This window comes from Antedon bifida, chromosome 3, assembly GCF_963402885.1.
Source record: "Antedon bifida chromosome 3, ecAntBifi1.1, whole genome shotgun sequence".
Lineage (NCBI taxonomy): Eukaryota > Metazoa > Echinodermata > Crinoidea > Comatulida > Antedonidae > Antedon > Antedon bifida.
In genome coordinates this window covers 25,551,130-25,575,036 of record NC_136228.1, presented here as the reverse complement: position 1 = coordinate 25,575,036, position 23,907 = coordinate 25,551,130, and the positions used below count along the sequence as shown (strand labels likewise).

Sequence of the window (23,907 nt, the reverse complement as noted above, 5' to 3'; positions counted from 1 at the left end):
CAACAATATGGTTTCAGAGAGAATTATAGTACAAAACTAGCTATCACAGACCTGACACAGAAACTGTCAGATGAAATTGACAAGGGAAATGTAGTTTTGGGGATATTCTTGGATCTGAAAAAAGCCTTCGACACGGTGAACCATAGCATTCTAATAAATAAATTATATTCATACGGGATTCGGGGGTTACCATTGGCTTTTTTAAAAAATTACCTATATAACAGAAAACAATATGTGAGTATAAATGGTATTGATTCAAATGAACTTTCCATACGTTGCGGTGTACCCCAAGGGTCAGTATTGGGGCCTACATTGTTCCTTATATATGTCAATGACATTGCACATGTGACTGACTACTTTGATATTCGTTTATTTGCAGACGATACCAGTTTGTTCCATACTTTTAATCCACACGATGATATTGACATGCAGTATATAGATAGCAAATTTAAAAATATTGTGGACTGGTGTGATTTAAATAAATTAACCATTAATACAAAAAAGACAGAGTATATAATTTTCCGTGGTAAACACACGGTTATTAAAACTAACGGAGCAATACATGTTAAAGGAACAGAAATTGACGAAGTAGAATCAACCGTGTATATAGGGGTCACACTTGACAATAAACTCACATGGAAAAATCAAATTAATAAGGTCAACAAAATTGTTAGTTCCAAGGCAGGTGTGCTCTATAAACTGAGAAATTTTATTCCTCAGTCAATTTTATTACTCTTATACAATTGTTTTATCTTACCCCATATATCATATGCTCTAGAGGCATGGGGGAACACATATACAACAAACTTAAAACCTATACACCTCAACCAAAAACGAATTGTACGCACTATAACACACTCTGATAGATTAGCACATACGTCATCATTATTTACACAATTGGGGATACTAAATATTTATAAGCAACATACATTTCAGTTAGTTTTATTTGTTCATGACAGTATTAATGGCAGGTTTCCCGTGGGAATTCCAAAATATTTTTCACATGCCCAGCATCGTCACTCAACGAGATTTCAAGCAAGGGGAAATCTTGCCATTCCAAAATATAAAAGTAATGTTGGTCAATTTTCTGTCCGATATTCTGGTGCTAATTCATGGAACGAGATACCAGAAAATATTAAACATGACTCTAAAATTATATTTAAACGGAAATTAAAGCAATTCTTACTTTAGTTGTATAATTATTTATTTTATATATCTTATTTATGAAAAAGTGTAGTAATATTTAAATTTTTAAAATATATAAATGGGATTGTTTTAACTTATTAAGTTTTTATTTTTAGGCCTGTGTTAAAGAAATTATTGCCCATAGTTGTAAAAATTTAGTTAAGTATAATTTATGTAAAAGGGGCTGGACTTGATTAGTGTTTACACTATTTTCTAGCTCCTTCCTTATGTTTTAAAATTTAATATTATTTATCATTGTAAAACAAAATATTATTTGGAAAATAAAGTTGAAGTTGAAGTTGAAAATCTATAATTAAATTGATCATGATTAACCATAGTCAATTTACTTTCTATACTATGGATTAGCGTATTCACAATTATTGTGAGGAGTAAATGCGTTGGTTTCTGGATCAAAAATCGAAAGACTAAAATTAAAATATATAAAATATATTCTGTGAGTAAATGCGATGTTATCATTAATTGATTGTACGATTTTTAGTTGTATTTTGTGCAGACTACCATTTCGTATTGGCTTTTGCGCACGCGGTCTTCTCTCTGTCATGGTCTTAGCTCTAGAAACACCCATCAGTAGAGCGACATTAAAAATGCATATCGGGTTCGGGTTTTTTTCGGTTTGTTTGCGGTTGTTTTTGGTTGTTTATGGTATAATATATAAATATGAAATATGTCTGAACATATTTAATATAATATCAAAGGCTCTGATAACCCTTTTTTCGGTAAATGTGATGTTTTCCTAATTATTATGTTAAATCGATCAAAGTAAAAAGAACACAAATGATAACTATCTGCTGTTTCTCAATATTCATTGTTCTCCTATTATAGGCACTATGGGCGTGCCATAGATACACTCGTTTGGTTAGTTTTTGTTGCTAAATTCACCGTTTTTAACATAAATTCGGACGATTTTTGCTATAAAATTTGGGTTTTCATAATTAATTAACAATTATCTACTCTCGTTTGGTAGGTATTTGCAACAATCTGAGTCTCGTTTTTGTTTCCGTTTGGTGTTTAGTAGGACCCGATCACTATACACTGGATTGCAAATTTCAGTCAGAGTCATTGTAATAGAACACGATGTCAAAGACAAAGAAAACCACTGTAGGCCTACTTAAAACCTCAAAACCAGTTGGACTTTAGAAAATACTCTTATTCCATCCATCTTAAGCAGTCGGCGGCCGTTTCAACTGTAACCCACTCTCCATCCTCTCTACTCACCACCATGCCCGTGCCTCTTTTGTTTTATTTATTGTATTCCAGTCCATTCAGGCAGCGCTTGCCTGCCTTATATTCTTAATTCACTTCCCCTTGCACTGAAGAAGGGCTAGTGTTTCCTGAAGCTCTGATTTTTTGGCTGTTTACTTTATCGTTTTGTTAGCGTTGTGTTTATTCTATGTATCTCCTTGTGTAAATGTACATATTATTATAGTGATAGTAATAATTTGCAATAATTTTTAAACTACTGTAAATATTTTAGTTATTTTATATAATAGATATTGTTAAAGATGTATTGTTCCCCTGAAAAAATAATTCTTAAAAAAATGTTGTTGAATATTCCATTTTAATGTAACATGATAGTTATCCACTTTGACCAAAAATTGGATCGGGAAAAAAATATATTTACCTGAAAAAATTGGCTGCCAGCCAATAGATTTTTGGTTGAATTTTAACATTTATTTGGTAATTTTATAAGTGAAAACATTTAATTGAAGTGATTAACTTTATTAAAACTACAAAATAACAAAGTCTGATTTAATTAATCTTCATTTTTCATGTTTTTGAGGGGCAATACATCTTTAAGAGGGAAATGTTATATCATTTACTATAAATGATGTAAAATCTTTAAAAGATAATAAAGGTGGGTGATTCCCACAAAATACAAATAAAATATATAAACAAATTGGTTTCATATCTTCAATATATTGCGGTAAAATCAAATAAATTACCATTTCAATTATAAGTTATAGTTTGACATTCATGAATCGAAAATTCATGAATCATGCTGTTTAGTTGAATACGAATACTAGCAAAATAATTAACAGAATAGCTTTCACGAAAAAGATATTTAGACATAAATACCAGCCATTTAACTGAGCCGTGGGAATGTTTCGTCTCCCAAGGTTTTGCTTTATTCTATCAACGCGTCACGACCCCTCGTCGTCATATTATAATATCTTTTCATTCTTTACGTTGCACCTAGTCCTTTTATAACCAATTACAATAACTCTTAGATAATTTTATTGTGTGAATCTCTCAATTTATAGTAAGGTCCCTTACGCGGCTGTGCGAGTTATTTCATCATACGAATTACGATGTTTATCTGTCAAAAATTGTTGATTTTTCTAAAATAATGTTCCACCTCCCTACTGTGCGAAAATAATTGTTGGATACAAAGATATCTATTGCTCCCACAGGAATTATTAACCTGCGTCGAGCGATCAAACGGTAATTGTGTTCTATTTTACAAATTAAACACAAAATCAATTAGAGAACAGAATATTACTTGACAAGATATTCACACGCATAATGCGTGTTCACAGTGAATGAATCTAACAAAAACAAACGCAGGCCTATATATTGATGAGTTGTTGTGCACGCTTCGAGGTGTTGTCACCTGCTTGCAGTCCCAGTTAGAGAATAATCGGTTACGTTGATAAAATATTGATAAATGAGGATTTTCCCATCAATTATTTAATCTATCTGTGTTTTTTTTAATAAGCCAACTTGCATCACAACATTCTCGGTAGGCCTACTCACTATATCTAGATTTCTCCAGTATCATAGGATTACTTCAATGTAATCATAAATCAGCTGAAAAATTAGATCAAGCTTGAATACATCTTTTGGGAAGATATCAGTAATTACTGTACATGATGTTAGACCTTTCTTTAAAATCATCGTCCGAATGCTAATTCCATCAAGTTGAATGACAAATGGCCTATTCTATTTTACGAAATAGTACTATATCACGGGATGCTGTTTTTAACGTTTCAGGTGAAATTAATTCATTTTATAGTTTAAGTGACCATTACAAATATTATATTGGCCCTCAAAAACATGAAATCAAAGATAAAATCAGACTTTGAAAAGGCCTTAAAACAGTTTAAATAAAGTTAATTCACTTCCATAGGAAAAAAACGAACACAAAAAAGAACAAATTTAACAAAAAAAACATCAGAAAATGTACATTTTATCAGGTAAATAATTGTTTTCCCATCCCATTTTAACATATTAGGTACATTTAACACAACGTTTCTGTACACTTTAATATTAACAGTTAAAGGCGGCTTAATTTTGATTACAAAATAGCCCTAAGCTTTACAAATAATTGACAATAATAGGGCTAAAGTTGACTCAACATTTTATCGTTTTGGTGAAGGGGGGCCTACCGTATACATTATACTGTATAATTTATAAGAAAAACTAAAACGAGTCCAAAAACATCTTAATTGTCTTATCGCTATTATTTGCCGTCTGATTGGTCACACCATGGGGTTGTAAGATGATATTAAGTCCCTCCACACATCGTTCCGCTAAAAATAAAGATCGGTGCCTGTTTGCGAAATCGTACTCATTATATATCAATAGAGTCTTTTTTATTCAAGTACAATTTATAATCATAATCTACTCATTATTTTCGTTCGTAAAGCGTGCGAGGTTTAAAAGTAATTTGCATATGAATAGTCAAACGTTAACAAAATTACAACGGCCATGCAGCGCGGAAGGATATCTGTGGAATTCGTCTGCGCCTCTGCTTTGTGTTCGACCCACAACTAAAGTTTGTTGTTGGATAACGAAAGTAAGGTACTATATGGTATTTAGTACAACTATTGGTATTGTGTTTCAAACATTCATGGCTTAAAAGTGGAACATTAATACTTCATTTGGGATATAATTGTTTATTTAGTACAGACTGTTTTGTATATTTACATTTACTGGTATGTTATAAGTGGAAAATATCTGAAAAATATCGTATGCAGGATGGACCTGCGTGATCGCTGTCGGACGCTAAATTTTGTTCCGCCATTCAAAACAGTTCTATTGATTACGATTGTGCTTAACCTCAATGGAGGCCTATGGGTTACTCTTGCTCAAGGTAAGTAACGTTTACAGTAAGTAGTTTATGGGGATACATAATTTAGTAGGCCTATGGTTTATCATAACTTTTGATGACTAACACTTTACTATTCTAGTTTATTTACTTTTGTTTCTCAAACTTAGCATTCGATTTAAAAAAATGAATGCTAACTAAAACGTCGGTAAAAATGTCTGTTTAACTTTATATAATAATACACTGTACAGTATGAGTATGTAACTACTCTAGGCCTAGCCTAGTGCTACTACTCGCGGATGCCCGACTACTATACTGTACTTTTGAATTACCACCTACTAAAATTGTCTATAAATGTAGACCTATATTTAGGGGAACCCCGGCGCTAATAAATGCAGTTTCGTACCCACCCCTTAAAATTACTCAAAATTGTTTCAATACTTCATCTAACCTACTCACGAGTTGTCTACAGCATTCTGCAAGCATAAAATTGTAAAATATCGATAACTTTTTATTTATAAATATTTTTAATCAATTAATAATTGAGCACCCTTCAGAAATCCATCGCCAGCTTAGCTTCGCAAAAATCATCGCTAGGCCTGCCGATAAAAGTATGGAGGCCTCATAGGGCATCGATCTATAGAGGACGCTGTTATGGTCATATTATATGGCTATAAAAAATATTCTTCATGAAACGAACTTTTAAGTTTTTTCATAAAGAAATATTTTGTGTTTAATTATGTTGTTAATTTTTAGAAATTCTTTTTAATTTTAGTGTTGTGTGTTATTGTCAAATTATATTTTTGTGAGGGTCCCTAATGATCAGCTTCGGCTGGATGGACCACACTCGTGCTTTATTATTAAATTTTATATTTTTATTTTATTTTAATAAACACAACAGGATAGAAGATAAAAAAGAAAAAATGAAAGACATGAAATGATGTTTTCAGTGTCAACAGAAGTAAAAATAATTTCTAGCAGGCATTTTAGTTCATAATTATTATCTAAACACATGCTTTTAAAAGTTCGAAAATCAGAAAAAGCTACTTTTCTCATTTTCAAAACACTTTAAGTCATTTAAAATGGCCAAACGGTTGCCGAGATATTCATTATTTTACACTGCTAATTTAGGAACTTTTTGGACTTTGGGTCAAAGGTTATTCTTTTGTATTTCTTTGTTTTGAGAATGGTACATAAAATAACACTAACAGTTAATATTCATTTGCCATTTATTGCATAATCTGTAGAAGTACGGCTTTCATATTTGGTACAATGCATAATGATAACTTAATCTTCAATAATATAGTAATTTAATAATTAATAAATTAATAATTAATTAAAAATATGCATATAATTAGCATATTTTTACAATTTTTGCTAAAAACTAGTGTATTTTCAAACACAATCTATCCAAACTACTATAATTTTTGAAAACTAATAAGATAACTAATTAATGTTAAACCTCTAATATGGGACCATTGTTGGACCAAAAACAAATGACTGTACCGCTATACCACCTACTCTCCTTGTCCACTTTAAATAAATAAGTGATCAATTCTTTTAGTTTACCAACAATTAAATCAGGATTTTGTATAAATAAAGTCATTTAAGTTTTTCTTTCAACTTTCCGCTGCCCGCTTTTGTCTTTATGGTTTATTCTTTCTCCAAGTTCTCTCTTAAATCTCATAAAAGTGGGTTTGCTTTTGCTACAAGACGGAACAGAATCTTCAGTTGGATCAGCCATTATTGATTAAAAACCTACGGAAATATATTAATCATCATTAATTAATAAATCATAATTTATTAAAAATCAAATAAATAGCAATATGAATATATATTGCAATAATAATTAAGAATTAAAAGCAAAATAGACACCAACTACAATTACATTACAGTAGTATTGGTAATGCTTTACCCTAGTTAGGTAGGCCCTGCTGCTTGGCTGGGCCTTCCTAATTCACGGAACTACGACGCGACAAAACGTCATATAGTCACCGGGAGTAATATAGATGGACTTCGTAAAAAACTATTTAAAAAAAATTATTTACGCGAGTCTAACAAACATAGATCAGTACTGCCTAGGGTGCTGGATATATATGTTAAAGTAATTATAAAAATAACTATTATTACTTCCAAATATCGGTAAAAATAAGAATTTACGAAGTCTAGTAGGCTCAGCGAAAAAGTTAAACAAGGCCAATACCATTTTCATCGTGGGTAGTCTAACAGAAGAAAACGGAAACATGTTTTTGTTTCCACCGTATTTTTTGTCCATTATTAATATATTGGAATTCGGAATTATACAAAAGTATTATATAATATATTTCATGAAAAAAAATCAAATGAATAATCAACAATTTGTCGAACGTAAAAGGTTGCCCCTATACGCAAATGGACTATCCCAACATCATTTTCGCAAACACGAGGCTGAAATACTGTATGGTCTCGCCGCAAAATAACATCATCCTATAAAAATCCTAAAAAAAATTAAAAAATTCATGTCAGAAATAATGCAAATTATTATTTAGTGCGTGCTTTAAACATTAGTAACTACGCCCTCTATAGAACACAACTGTTTACTCTATCAAGAGTTAATGTCCTGTGAGGCCTCAGTACTTTTATCGGCATGCCTAGCGATGATTTTCGCGAAGCTAAGCTGGCGATGTATTTCTGAAGGGTGCTCAGTATTAATTGATTAAAAATAGTTATAAATAAAAAAAATATTGATTTTTTACAATTTTATGATTGCAGGATGTTGTAGCCAACTTGTGAGTAGGTTGGATGAAGATTTTGAGTAATTTTAAGGGGTGGGTACGAAACTGCATTAGCGCTGGACCCCTATATACTTGCTACAGTACTTTCGGCATAATTTAAGATAGATGAAGTAATATTATTACTTTACCAAAAAAACTCTTGCACAGTTCATTCGGAATATAGGCCTATGGTATTTAAGTGGGGCCCCTTACAGGGTAGACCCAAAATACTTCAAATTTAGTTAGAAGCATAAAACTTCAACTTCTAAAAATAATATAGCGAACGTCCAGTCGATCCAGAAACGATGCCGACAACAAAAGATCGTTAAAATTCTAAATCTATTATCAGAACGTCGATCGCGCAGACCTAGACATTTTTTTGGTCATATGGCAGGCCTGAAAACACTTGGCGAAAAAAATAAGAGGGTGGCACGTTTGGAAACGATATAGGCCTATGGCATTGGTTTGTTATTTTCTAAATCGACTGCATTTGCCTTTTAAGTAAATCTCTGAGATGGTTGGATTACATTTATTTAAAAAAAATTTAAGGTAACAAATAGCATAATAATGAAAAGGAATGATTTCCTTTTTTACATAAATACTAAAGTTCAACACAGTAAGTATCATCAGATCTATTATTTTTAAATAACTCCTATAGTATTGAGTTAAATGCATTTAAGTGTCCATTAAACATGATTAGAAAGTAGTACAGTATCTGGGGTAGCACTAACATTTCATTTTCTTTAGCCATTTGGCGAAAGTCAAAATATTTTTTTTAGTCAAATCAGTTTATCTATAGCCAAGATGGCTAAAGTTCAATTTTTTTATTTAGCCAAATGAATCGGTAATTAGCCAAAATTAAAAATTGTTGAAATATAATGGTAAAAACGTTTTAGTTAATTTATCTATGTCAATAGGTCTATACACTGTTCCCTGAACGTTTTTGTAAGGCATTTGGGGAAAGAGAGCCATGCCTAAATCACTGTATATTTGATTTTAAAAAATAATTGTTGTATTTTATATGATCAAAACAATTGTTCAAATTGTTTTTAATCATACAGCATTCATTGAGTTATCAATTTAATAAGAAACATTTTACAGTTTTCTGAAATCCCCTGAACGCTATGTTATTTTTGTTTTTTACGCTTGGCTGGTGGCTTCCGTACCACGCGAAAATCGTGTCCTAAGACTTTCACGGTCACCCACCGTCACCGCCGCGCAGCGGGTGAATGCTTTTAAATTGGGTATGCTCAAGAGGTGCGAAAGTGCAGCAGGGGCCTAGGCCTACAAAATTATGTACGACGGTACGTCGTAGGCCTATATGCTAAAAATATTTCTAGCAAACGAACACTCGTATCGTTGTTGAACGTGCAGATAATATAGGCCAAAGCACAGGGAAAAGGCGTTTCTGTCGGGGGAGAAATTTATACCATCCCGGCTCGATTATTTATTACCCAACAACACAGAAGCCGCCGGCGGCCGGCCTTGCTGTTTATATAGTCCGCAATAAATGCACGTGTGTGTTTAGCTAAATCCCCGTTAGACTCTACCATTTCCCGAATGTTGTTTTGTTTACTCTACTGACGCACTGCAAGGACGAGGAAACTTTATTAAGGGTAAAATATGAAACTACATTATTGGAGCCTAAAATGCATAACGCATGAATATTGATTTCGATAAGATCATTCATTGAAGATACTATGTTTTTTTTTATTCTGAAAAGAACACCCTTATCGAAAAATAGACAATCCCGGTAAATAGCCGACCATCGGCTGTCGAGTCGTCGATCGTTTGTGCAGCGCAACACGTGATAGTTTGGGTAGACTCCATCATCCATGTGTCGTGTAACGTCTGTCTCTCTGTGCAGTCTACCTCTGCTATCTCCATCATATTGAAATAACAAAGAGACGCCTGGTACAACGAAACAAGTTGACGAAAATGGAGCTCGAAGTAAACAACATGATAACGAACAAAATAAATGCTTGAAGATCGACAAATGGACCTTTTAGTTGGACTTTATGCTTTCGCCAAAATGATTATTTTATTATCTATTTTATCAAATGTCATAGCCAAAATGGCTAAAGTAGCCGTTTTATTTTTCGCCAATCTGGAAACGTTTTCGCCCATGGCGACTTGGCGATCGGCCAGTGCGAGCCCAGAGTACCGACCAGACCTACCTACCTCCCAATTTTGGATGCATCCGATGCATCATGAATTCGTTGAGATTTTGTCAATGATGCGTTAATACAAGTCCCATTTCATCCTAACATTTTTATTTCTATGCATTCATGTCTCTCGTTATTGTGTACAAATATTTTCGATCGTGTCGAAATAACAATCTCTATTTATCGTCTCAAGCACAATAAAGACGTCATGAAAGCCCCATTGTATTGGATGAAAACTTTACTTATTTTGGAATACAGCCTCCCTTCCCAACAATGCAAGGCCCATTTCATCCTAACATTGTTATTTCGACGCATTCATATCTCTCGTTATTGTGTACAAATATTTTAGATCGTGTCGAAATAATAATGTCCTGGGCTCGCACTGGCCGGTCGCCATGGGCGAAAACATTTCCAGATTGGTGAAAAATAAAACGGCTATTTAAGCCATTTTGGCGATGACATATGATAAAATAGATAATCAAATAATCATTTTGGCGAAAGCATAAAGTCCATCTAAAAGGTCCATTTGTCGATCTTCAAGCATTTATTCGTTATAATGTTGTTTACTTCAACTTGTTTCGTTGTACCAGGCCTCTCTTTGTTATTTCAATATGATGGAGGTATACTGCACAGAGAGACAGACATTACACGACACATGGATGAGTCTACCCAAACTATCACGTGTTGCGCTGCACAAACGATCAACGACTCAACAGCCGACGGTCGGCTATTTACCGGGATTGTCTATTTTTCGATAGGGGTGTACTTTTCAGATTCAAAAGAAACATATTATCTTCAATGAATGATCTTATCGAAATCAATATTTACAGTATGCATTTTAGGCTCCAAATGTAGTTTCATATTTGACCCTTAATAAAGTTTCCTCATGCGTGCAGTGCGTCAGTAGAGTAAACAAAACAACATTCGGGAAATGGTAGAGTCTAACAGGGATTAAACACACACATGCATTTATTGCGGACTATATAAACAGCAAGGCCGGCCGCCGGCTTCTGTGTTGGGTAATAAATAATCGAGCCGGGATGGTATAAATTTCTCCCCCGACAGAAACACTTTTTCCCTGCTGTGCTCTGGCCTATATTATCTGCACGTTCAACGATACAAGTGTTCATTTACTAGAAATATTTTTAGCATATACGACGTACCGTCGTACATAATTTTGTAGGCCTAGGCCTGCGCTACTGCACTTTCGCACCTCTTGAGCATACCCAATTTAAAAACATTCACCCGCTGCGCAGCGGTGACGGTGGGTGACCGTGAAAGTCTTAGGACACGATTTTCGCGCCGTACGGAAGCCACCAGCCAAGCGTAAAAAAACAAAAATAACATAGCGTTCAGGGGATTTCAGAAAACTGTAAAATGTTTCTTATTAAATTGATAACTGTATGAATGCTGTATGATTAAAAACAATTTGAACAATTGTTTTGATCATATAATACAACAACAATTATTTTTTCAAATCATATATACAGTGATTTAGGCATGGCTCTCTCTCCCCAAATACAGGTACCTTACAAAAACGTTCAGGGAACAGTGTATAATAGACCTATTGACATAGATAAATTAACTAAAATGTTTTTACCATTATATTTCAACAATTTTTAATTTTGGCTAATGACCGATTCATTTGGCTAAATAAAAAAATTGGACTTTCGCCAAATGGCTAAACAAAATGAAATGTTAGTGCTACCCCAGATGTCTATTCATCGTCTCAAGCACAATAAAACTGTCATCAAAACCCATTCAGTCAGGGGAAAAATGGCAACATTTTTCCTACTTTCTAGGATTTTTATCAGATAATCTATATTGTTTTGACTACTCTTGTACTGTAACATGACCACATTGCTGATTTTGCCATTTTTCCTCTAATTGCATTGTATTAAATGAAAACTTTACTTATTTTGAAATACAGCCTGCCTACCCAATACCTAATCACATAAAGTCTACAAATATTACAATTCTGATGGCCAACTAATAACAACATAATCAGTATACAGTAGTTATGTCTAGCCCTACAGTACAGTACTGGCTAGGCCTACAGTAGTATATTCCCATTTCCAAATGATTCTATATTCGAAAACTCCACTTTATTCTAACAATTCACTTTTATGGTCATAGATCCCTGTATTCAAAACCCATGTCAACATGGTGGAACCTGTGAAGTAGAAGATAACTCTGTCCGGTGTCGGTAAGTAAATTATTATTATTTCTGTTGTTTACTACTTTATTTTTGGTTTTTGGTTTACTACTTTATTTTTTTGCTAAACCCTGCAAACCTCCAAAAAAAAGCAGAGCAAACCCCATCAAACCAACATAAAAATTACTGAATGTTGTAGTGTACTACACATTTGATAACAATTGTTTTTAAATTAGTTTTTTTTGTTATTTTTGGGGTAAAAATCATCACAGCAAGAGCAAACAGTGTCAGTAGGAGGCCTAGAAATAAAAATAATGTTTAGTCATGAAAGTCCATTGTATTGGATGAAAACTTTACTTAATTTATTTTCCCTTCCCAACACCCAATCGCAAAAAATCTACAAATATTAAAATTCCAACGGCCAACTACTGTAATAACATAATCGGTATAGTTAGGTTCAGCCCTACAGTACTGGCTAGGCCTAAAAAGATAGTTTCTCTGTGTAGTGTGTATACTCTGACCACCGCTCGTGAGGTAAACACACGTGTCATGGATTACCGATTTTCTCTAATAAAAAATCAATCACCACGTGAACTTTGAACTATGGTTGATTTCATGACTCGACCGACCATGTGCGAACAATCATCATCATCATTGGTAATCCTCTCGATGACGTAATACTGTACTGTATTACAAAAAAGTCCATGTCCACTAGTCGGAATTTCCGACCACCACTTTCATGCCATATGACCAACAACAAAAATCTACTATATTTAGAATTTTAACGATCTTTTGTTGTCGGCATCGTTTCTGAATCGACTGGACGTTCGCTATATTATTTTTAGAACTTGGCCTAGCCTACAGTAATACAGTACTAGTTAATTGAGGTTCACCATGGAGTAAGTGCCATCGTGCCTCTACCGTGGGAAATTTCTATTATATGTGTCAGGGCTCGAAATTCACGCTAGCAAACTAGTATTTTGCTAGTAGATTCTTGATAATTGCTAGTTGAAAATTTCAAAACTAGCAAATGTTTGCTAGTGTATTTTTTGAAAAAATACGTACTTTTTAGCTTAGCCACGCTAGCCGCCGATCTTTATTTCGACAACGGCTAATACAGTACAGAAAGAAATTACTGCTTCGTATCTACGCGTAGCCTTTCGTAGCCTACGCGTAGGTAGATCGTAGGTCATTGTTCTCTCCTACGATGTATTGTTCGTAGCCTACGATGTATTGTTTGTAACCTACGATGTATTGTTTGTAACCTACGATGTATTGTTTGTAGCCTACGATGTATTGTTCGTAGCCTACGATGTATTGTTCGTAGCCTACGATGTATTGTTCGTAGCCTACGATGTATTGTTATGATAATTATCTAGGCGCGCCTACGTAGGGTGGTTCGTAGGGCTAGTAAACACCATTGTTATCGCCTTTAGAAGCATTGACAATGCAGACAAACAATGTATTATTTGCTAATTAAAATCCTATCTAAAGATAGTAGACGTCAATTTTTGTAGCCTCCCTACGTATCGGTTATCCTAATTTGAACGGAAATCCGCCGACGAAACGACATCGGGCCGGTGGACCTCAGCTCACGTAGAGAGAGTCGAGGCTAGCCTGTTTCGGCGGCCTACACTAACAATTATTTAATCCTACCTTGGAATACCTACGAATTATAAAAGGGGCATTCCACAGTATTTTTTTGTTACGGACGGGACATTTTTGAGAATATAACTAGACATATCTTAGAAATAAAAAAGAATACAAGATTCAAAGTAGAATAAATGTATACATATATGGCCAATGTTTATTGTGAAAGTCAAAAAAAGAAAAAAGACTGTACAACAAAAATTTTATTATGAAAATTGTATGCGTCGCGGATGGGACGGCAAATGGACATGACTTTTGAGAAGGTTTACGTATTGTAATATTTCTCCTCATTTAAAAGAGATTTTAAAATTTGTTTTGTATTATTATGTTGCCAGATAGTTGTTTTAGATAACTGAATGTTTATTATAAAAATTGAACTGCAAATTTATTAATAAATATGATTTATATGTCGTTACGGACGGGACATTTCTAACGTCGCGGACAGGACAACTTTGTCCACGTTTAAAAATTGTATAATTTTGCTATTAAAAAAATTTAAAAATAAGTTTTTTACATCAATGTAATCTTTTATTTACAAATCAAAATATAATTCAACCTTTGAAACACTGTTTAAAAGTTTATGTCAAGTGAAAATATTAAAATTCATAAATATGAAATATTATTTATAAAATTAATTATTCGAAGAGTTATAACGAGAAAAAATATTATAAAATGTTATCAAAATATTTATTTACACTAATATAAAAGTTATGCTTGGCATATTAAACAAGACTTCAAGATATTAACACATTTAAGGCGAATCTTAAAAAATTGGCGTTGGCGCTTGACGTCTGAATTTGTTAGTGGATCCAAGTTGCATCTGAAATTTTCTTCTATCCTTGCTTGGATTTAATAACTGTAGGCCTACTTCTATTAAAATTCAATCTTAATTATTTAGTATCTGATTTATAAAAGGTTCTTGGTTGCAAATTCACCAAACAATGAAATCGACAAAGCGATGACCGCACCCAATACTCCCATTCATACTGGTCATGTTTTTTTGGATTTCGGTATTGTTCTTTTGTGGATTGTTATTTTAAATACAGACCACAATGTTTTGTGATTAATAAACAGTTAACACCTTTGTACAGTACTTCTCAGCCTACAGTACAAAAACACTTTTTAATTCTTACAATATTGTCATCACATTCATAAAAAAAATGTCCCATCCGTAACATTCAATAAATTTTGATAGTAATGTTTTTTTAATAAAAAAAATACCAAGTTTTAAAAAACTTGTTTAAATCTATTGCAATTTAATATCCTTAAGAGTTGAAAATTAAGATTTAAAATTAGGAATTAAATAACAATTTTAAAGCCAATTACTTCAATAAACACAAGTGAGGAAAAAACCCCAATCGAAATGTCTCAGAAGTAAACAAAATGAATTTTGAAATGCAAGTATGAAATTAATAAACAATTAAATTAAATAAAATAATTTATTATGAATAATTGGAGCTTACTTTGAAAAAAAAGTAACTGCAGTATATTTATGGGCAAAAATATTAACAAGATGCATGGTTTTATTATGAAATAAAAAGGATTTAAATGATATGTCCCGTCCTTAACAAAAATGTCTGTCCCGTGCCTACGAAAAATATCATCAATATATTTTTGAATATGATATTTTCACCAAAAGTTTCAAAATATTTGTTTATAATGTATTGCATATAGTTTTAAAAGGAGAAAACAAAATATTAAATTGTGGTATCAATACTTTTAACTGAAATGTAAAAAACACCATAAAACTACTATTAAAATGTCGCGGATGGGACAATTATGAATTTTGAAATGTATATATGAAATTTAATAAACAAAATATGTGTTATAAAATGCTTGAGTATGTACAATAGGGACATAGAGTAACTATATCTGGCAAAAAAATGTTCAAAATATGCATGGTTTGTGAAATAATTAAGATTTAAATGATACGTCCCGTCCGTAACAAAAATGTCCCGTCCGTAACAATATATTTTTGAAATATGATATTTTCATCAAAATCTAAAATTTTCAAAAAATTTGTTCATAATATAATGAGATATAGTCCTCAGGAGGAGAAAATGAAATATCAAGATTTTTGCATCATTACTTTTAAAATAAATGTAAAAAAACCGCCTAAAACGTCGCGGACGGGACATTTATGAATTTGAAATGGATGTATGAAATTAATAAACAACAAAATTTTAATTAAATACTTGATTATGTATTATTGAGACATAAAGTAACTATATCTGTTGAAAAAACAGTAATAAGATGCATAGTTTATGAAATAAATAGGATTAAAAATGTCCCGTCCGTAACGCCAAATATGACTTTTTCATATTTAATATTCAATAACTTAAAAAATCAATATCAGAAAAATAAAAAAAATGTTATTTAATAAACTTCAACATGTCTACTTTGAGAAATGGCCAAGAGTTACATCAAAATCAGTAAATGAAATTTTTAAACCCACGGACCAAATACTGTGGAATGCCCCAAAAACAACGACACCTAACCCAACAAAATATATGCAAAATAAATATATATTCCATATTAAGATTTAACATAGGCCTGGCTTAGGCCTTTTAAAATGATTACGACATGTGTAAAGAAAAAAGCCCGAACAGAATTTGGAGTGGAAAAAACTAGACTTGCCCCAAGTCTGTATTTATTGTCTTTTTTTTTATTTATTTGTTTTTATTTCGACCGCGATTTTTGTCTGAAAATACAGACTTGTGAAACACGTATAGAAATCGATTTGCAGACCGCAAACATCCGATAAGAATGACGTAGGTTATCATACCGTATTTGGCTATATGGGGCGGGCGGTATGTAAATATGGATTTCGAATCAACCAATGATCATTTTGTTTCAAAATGAAAAAGATCGAGTACGTACGTACAGTGCTGAATGTACGATCGAGACTGAACAACTGTTGAAATATAAAATCGTGTTGCCAAGTTGTTTTGTTTATTAATTGTTTAGTCCTGGCCTAGGCCTCCTTCGTAGGGCTACTCAACTCGTACGTATGACCTGCCAAATAAAACGCCAATAAGGTACATACCACTACCGACCGGCACACAACAGGGCTACACCACCACACAGAACAGGACAGGGTCTGGGTGGGAATTAAATCAAATTTTCTCCGCATAATAAATGATCCATTCAAAGTTTGATTTGGCGGAGAAGCTAGCCTATCATATCAAGACGAGTTTTCATGTTCTTGGGAAAAATCTCATCAAATGTTACTAGGCATATAAAATCATTTCTAGCCTTCAGAAACTTTCATTAATGTACCCAACCAAGTACACATTCTCTAAACGTAACATAGCGCATGCGCATCGTCTTAGATGTTGAGTCTTTGAAAATCTGAAATATGAATATTAAAACGACGTACAAGTGAGTAGCCAATGGCATGCGGCTGAAACTAGTCAATTGGATAATTTATGCACCAAGAATTCTTGGTGTCAAACCACGTGACTTATGCGTGTTTCCCCAGACGGAGTATCCAAACTCAAGTAATACACGTATGAAACGCCATATGTGCAAAAATATTTATATTTTTACAAAACTCCGTCTGGAGCCCAGACTAGGAAAAAACATGTGAGCAGCTTCAGAGAGAGAGTATTATGTTTCATGTCATGTGACACAAAATCCAGGTACACGATCTTATTAATCGTCGTCAGACCGGCAGCCACCCTCTTGTACTAAGTTAAAAAAAAAACACGTGAAAGATTGCGGTAAAGCAGAGAGTATCGCGTTTCATGCCATGTGACCAAAAAAACTAGGTCTGTATTAATTACGGTCTTCTGTCGGCAGTCTTTTTGAGCGACCGATTGAACGTTCTGATACTATTATTTAGAATGAATTGTTTACGATCTTTTTTTTCTCGGCATCGTTTCTGGATGGACTGGACGTTCGCTATATTATTATTAGTTGGCCTGTTCGTTGCGGTTCACCTGTGTTGGATCGTGTCTCTACGTTTACATCGTGGGAAATTTATATTCGCCGTTGAGTAGGTAAACACGCACGAAGGAAAAGATTACGATTAAAAAATATTATTTATTTTTTAGTAATTTACAACTTGGTCCTCCGCCAGTTAAATTGAACACATTAATTTCACACCTTTTACAATTACTTCACTAAGAACATCGCAGGGTTGTTTATATAGGTTACGAACTCCCTACGAAGTTCAGAACGTAGCTCATTGAAAGTTGTTTATTGAGGTTACGAAGCCAAACAATGGAACCTACGAAGCCAACAACGTAGCCTACGTTCTATCTACGAAGCTACTTCGTAGGTAAAGTTGCAGTACTTTCTTTCTGTACTGTAGGAACCAATTTGGTGAAAACAAATGTTTCATTTACACGCCGCCGATTTACGTCAAGGAAACGCGAATAGCACCGTGAATCATGTGGTAGCATAGTTGTTAACGATGACGATGTGCATTATAAACAGCAAGCTTTTTCCTAACACAAAAGCATGTGCATTTAGTCAACGCTGAGGATTAATCATCAGTCACGTGATTACAGAATATGCGATTATCAATTTAGGGATTTAACGAAATAAATATTTTGCCTACACAGTGGTCGAAGCGCGTATTTAATAGGTTCGTAAATAGTAAACACCCCCACACTTAATGGACTCTTCCAATTTTGTTTACGATGATCTTGCGCTCGAGAAGAACGTCTCCTCGGCCTATGCCTATTGTTTACCTGTGGAATTAAATTACACACACTTTTCGCATCAAAACTTTAATTACTGATTTACACAGCAATGGGCAAAGGATTCATCAAAGAAGAATACGTTGAATAAAAATTCACTTAAGAGATGCCGTAAGCTGTTTTTCAAACTATTAATCAGCCCACTATTGAGTAATATTGAGTCCAACATCATGCTTATCGCGATATGGAATTTCCTGGATAGATGAGTCTCGAGCTAGAGACAGCGGACCATGGCCGATGAGTGAGGCGGGCGTAGCTTGGACGGATTAGTTAGGGCCTACCAATTTCGCTCGGTGGCAACTAAATTTAATGTTTTAATTACGTCTGGATATAAACAATATAAAACTCAGTTTTGTCATCGGCAATAATCCCGCCAATAATATTTTATACATAGTCAATTTTGTTCTGCTTCAAATTTTAAAAGTTTGACGTTTCGACCTAAAAAAGGTGAGCCGAAACGTCTCGGGACGAATCATCCATAGGCCAAAACGCCCTTGCTTTGGCTAGCATGAAAACATGTCTTGATCTTTTTTGAATTTGGCTAAAATGGGTACTACTACTAAACTACAGATTTTCCTAGCTACAGTAGCTAGGCCTACACCTAAAAGCTAGGCCTAGGCCTACACCTAAATAAATTCATATTTTTGTAGAATTTAACTCTTTTAACGGAAAAAAATTGTGATTGCTAGTTATGCTGCTGATTTTGCTAGTAAATTTTTTTAAAACTAGCAAAGTTTGCTAGTCAAAAAAAAAAAATATCTCGAGCCATGTGTGTATATGCTACACTGTATACAGATAGTGTACATTGTATACAGTATATTCTCTATATTATTGACACATAATAGGCACAACTCAACACTATAAGCGTATGCATCAGGTCATAGAATGGCATTATATCAATTTTTGTGCTTTTATTTCAAGATTTCCTTCAAAGTAACAAATTCAATGCTAGTTCTAGTAAATTGTATCTGTTCCTGGGCTTATCTCATTGAAATTTTATATATTCCTGATAATCACACCTTTTAGTTGCTGTACAATGAATGCGAGTGTTTTTCCAGTTATTAGTTAAATATTAGTTTTACTTCTTTGTTCTCTTACACAGATGTCCGTCTATGTATGTTGGAGAATTCTGTGATTTTGTTAATCCCTGCCACAATCATATTTGTCAACATGGAGCTATATGTGAAGTGGAGCTCAGTACAACAGGGGCACAGCGTAGTTGCATTTGTCCTCTTGGGTATGAGGGTGAAATTTGTGACATTCCTTTAGATAATATTTGTCGGCGTGAAGAGCCATGTTTACATCGTGGAAATTGTCAACTGACAACATCTTTAGAACATTTCTTTTGTGAGTGTGCTTTTGGATATACAGGTATGTTTACATTTTTTCCACATTGATAGTAGAAACCTATTTTTTACATCCTTATACAGTACAGAAAGAAAATACTGCTTCGTAGTTTATGCGTAGTAGGTCGTAGGTCATTGTTCTTAGCCTACGAAGTATTGTTCATAGCCTGTTATGTATTGTTATGATAATTATCTATGCGTTGAGGGTGGTTCGTAGAGTTAGTAAACACCATTGTCATCGCCTTTAGAAGCATTGACAATGCACACAAACATGTATTGTTCGCTAATTAAAATCCTATATAAGGCTAGAAGACATCAATTTTTGTAGCCGCCCTACGATTTGGTTATCTTAATTTGGCCGGACGTCTGCCGACGAGTCTACATTGTGCATGTGGGCCTCAGCTCAGAGCATATGAGAGATTAACAGTTTAAAATTAAGCTAAAATGAAACTACAATTTCTGAATATAATACATTGTAAATTTATTCAAGAAAGCCATATTGGCTGGGTATTGCTAAACTGCGCAAACCTAAAAAAAACCTGCGCAAACCTCCTCCAAATGGCTTATTATTGGTTCTATCATGACCAGGACTGTCATAGCAGGTAATTTATGAAAAAAAAATTATGAAATTGCTGTAATTTGGACGAAAAACATCATTTTTTGGGTAAAATGTCAGATTTTACAGTGTAAATCGCGCAAACCTAAAAAAAACCTGCGCAAACCTCCTCCAAATCACTTATTATTGGTTCTATCATGACTTGGACTATCATAGCAAGTAATTTATGAAAAAAAAGGGACAAAATAATTCAAAAAGGGCTCACAAAACCAGACAAAAGAAAAAGGAAAAAGAGCATTGTAAATTATTATTATTTTGTTATTTTGCAAATGGAATGTTATAAATAATCTTACTTGAAAATAATTGAGAAAATATGCACTAAAAAAAATTATTGTTTGAAAAATAAATTGTCTTCTTTTGTTAAAATGTTTCGTAAATCCAGAATTGATATTTTTTCACCCAAAGAGGTTTGCGCTGGGTTTTTAACCCAAAAAATGATGTTTTACTAGTCTACCCAAAAAATTATTTTTTTCGCACAAAAAAAGCCAACTTACAGCAAATTCATAATTTTTCATAAATTACCTGCTATGATAGTCCTAGTCATGATAGAACCAATAAAAAGCCATTTGGAGGAGGTTTGCGCAGGGTTTTTTGAGGTTTGTGCTTGGTTTGCGCAGTTTAGCAATACCCCTGTATGCTATGCGTAGTCTAGTATAGTAAGCGAAAATTTTTTTTTGATCGATGGTTGTCAATATTGTTAAAAGAGTGAGCTAGCTAATGGGTAGTAGTAGGCGGAGATTTTTTGTTATAACTTTAGTTTCCTACTAAAATTTTAAAGCATGAAGGTGCCGCCACACCAAAGTATAGCTGGTGAGACCACTGATGTGTAAAGAAAAAGGCCCGACCAATCTTGTGTCTAAACATTTTTTTGCCAGATATAGTTACTCTATGTCCCTATTGTACAAAATCAAGCATTTTATAACACATATTTTGTTATTAAATGTTATATAGACATTTCAAAATTCATAATTGTCCTATCTGCGACATTTTAATAGTAATTTTATGGTGTTTTTTATATTTCAGTTAAAAGTATTGATACCAATTAAATATTTTATTTTCTCCTTTTAAAAACTATATGCAATACATTATAAACAAATATTTTGAAACTTTTGTGAAAATATCATATTAAAAAATATATTGATGACATTTTTTGTAGGAACAGACATTTTTGTTAAGGATAGGACATATCATTTAAATCCTTTTCATTTCATAAAACCATGCATCTTGTTAGCATTTTCCCCTATAAATATACTGTAACTTTTTATTTCACACTAAGTTCCAATTGTTCATAATCAAGTATTTTATTAAAATTGTTTATTAATTTCATACTTGCATTTCAAAATTCATATTGATTGGTGTTTTTTTCCTCAATTGTGTTTATTGTATTAATTAATTGTCAAATCATGTCCGACGTGAACATAAAAATTTAGCACATTGAAAGTCGTTTATTTTAGGTTACAAAGCCAAACAATGTAACCTACGAAGCCAACAACGTGGCCTACATTTTATCTACGAAGCCAGCTCATAGGAAAAGTTGCAGTATTTTCTTTCTGTACTGTATTTTTACTTAGGTTTGTAATAATATGGTAATAATTTGTTTAGCAATATCCAATGTTAAAATGTTACTTTAAATATTAATTTTTAGTCTGTTTTTTTGTAAAAGGTATGTTATGTAATGAGACGGACTACTGTGCCATTGGACAATGTTTAAATGGTGCAACATGTCATACAAATCAAAATGGTTATACATGTCAATGTGCTAGTGGATTTACAGGATCAAATTGCCAAAATGACATAGATGAGTGTAGCCAGCATTTGAACCTTTGTCAGAATGGTGGAACATGTCTTAATAACCCTGGATCTTATGAGTGTACATGCGCCCAAGGATATAGGGGAACCCACTGTGACCATATATTTGTGCCTTGTGCAGTCTCTCCCTGTAAGAATGGAGGAGAATGTGAACGCCTTGATGCTTTCTCAGAAGCATGTATCTGTACCACAGGTATGTAAAATAACTGTATAAAATTTCACTGTTTTTTAATTGTTGCCAATCCGCCAATCATCTGCATGCCTTGTTTACAATAAATCAGTTTAGAGTTTGTTTGTTGTTTGTTCACTTCCCACAATAGAAATGTTTCAGGCCAGGATAATTTTAATTTGTGTTTAATCAAATAGGGATTAATTATATGCCCCTATAACAGTAATAGGCTAAAAATGAATCTAGCATATGAGCGGGACAAAATTGTAGGCAAAGGTTTTCAGTGTTAAATGAATGTATATGTTGTCCTGATCACGTACAACAAATCAACCCTCCGTCACCCACCGCCTTCATATGCAAATGAGCATAAATATGCAAATTAGTTATAAAACCCATATTTTCACGATGTGGTCAGGACAACATACATTCATTTAAAACTGAAAAAAAAACCTTTGTCCTAGTTCACCATATTTTTAGCTAGATTCAGTAGCCTATAAAGTGCTAATTATCTTAACTTAGGCCTGATGGAAATCAACAATGAATTTTATATCGGTGGTGTGAGCCAAAAGCATAGGCCACCTTTCCATAACATTACATGCTATGTTCTTGAATTGAATTTCAAGTACCTTCTCATTTATGTCCTTTTCAGTTAAGAACCTTCTATTTTACGAACAGCATTCGAACGATTATTTCTTCAGGCAATTAACAATAAATAACATAATTTTTTGATAAAACAAAAATTTGTCTGGCCTAGGCCGATCTAAGCCTTCTTCCCTGTCGACGTAACGCTACGGCGAGTTGCGTTGAATTTTCAAATCATTAAAGTTGAAAATACAATAACGATACCGATGATCGAGCTGGACTGCTAATAGTTACACATTTTTATGCGATCATTAATGGTTTCTTTGTTGCGTTGCTGGGACACACAGATGTGAAGGATTGGAAAACCAAGACTGGTCATGCGCAGCCAGGCCCGCATGAAAATTAGGACATGTTTTCGCTAATATCTTAATCTAGGCGTAGACCTTATGTATTCGACCCTAAAAGTTTGTGTTTCAAGAATTGTCAGCGTGTACCTATTTTTTCACAAACTGCAATGACGTAATTTGTGAACCATTTAATTGGTCAGTTTTAACTATTGTAATGTTAAAGTTGAAGTTGAATCATTGAATCCTGTCAATTCAACGCAACTCAACGTAACTCAGTGATCGACAGTAAAACAAGCTTGAATAGGCCTACAGTAGTGCCTAGTGGCCAAGGCATCATCCCAGCTGGAGTGCATGG

At 33.5% G+C, this 23,907-nt stretch overlaps 1 protein-coding gene across 1 annotated transcript in view; it reads left to right on the top strand.

Annotated features, from left to right (window-relative positions):
- The first annotated feature begins 4,996 nt into the window (after positions 1-4,996).
- LOC144836851 (uncharacterized) overlaps positions 4,997-23,907 on the top strand; it is a 61,541-nt gene continuing 42,630 nt past the window's right edge. The window contains exons 1-4 of the mRNA XM_078691731.1: positions 4,997-5,299; positions 12,309-12,378; positions 19,786-20,054; positions 22,309-22,647. Of these exons, the coding sequence (XP_078547857.1) occupies positions 5,185-5,299; positions 12,309-12,378; positions 19,786-20,054; positions 22,309-22,647 (793 nt within the window). The 5' untranslated portion in view covers positions 4,997-5,184. The remainder of the gene's footprint in view (positions 5,300-12,308; positions 12,379-19,785; positions 20,055-22,308; positions 22,648-23,907) is intronic.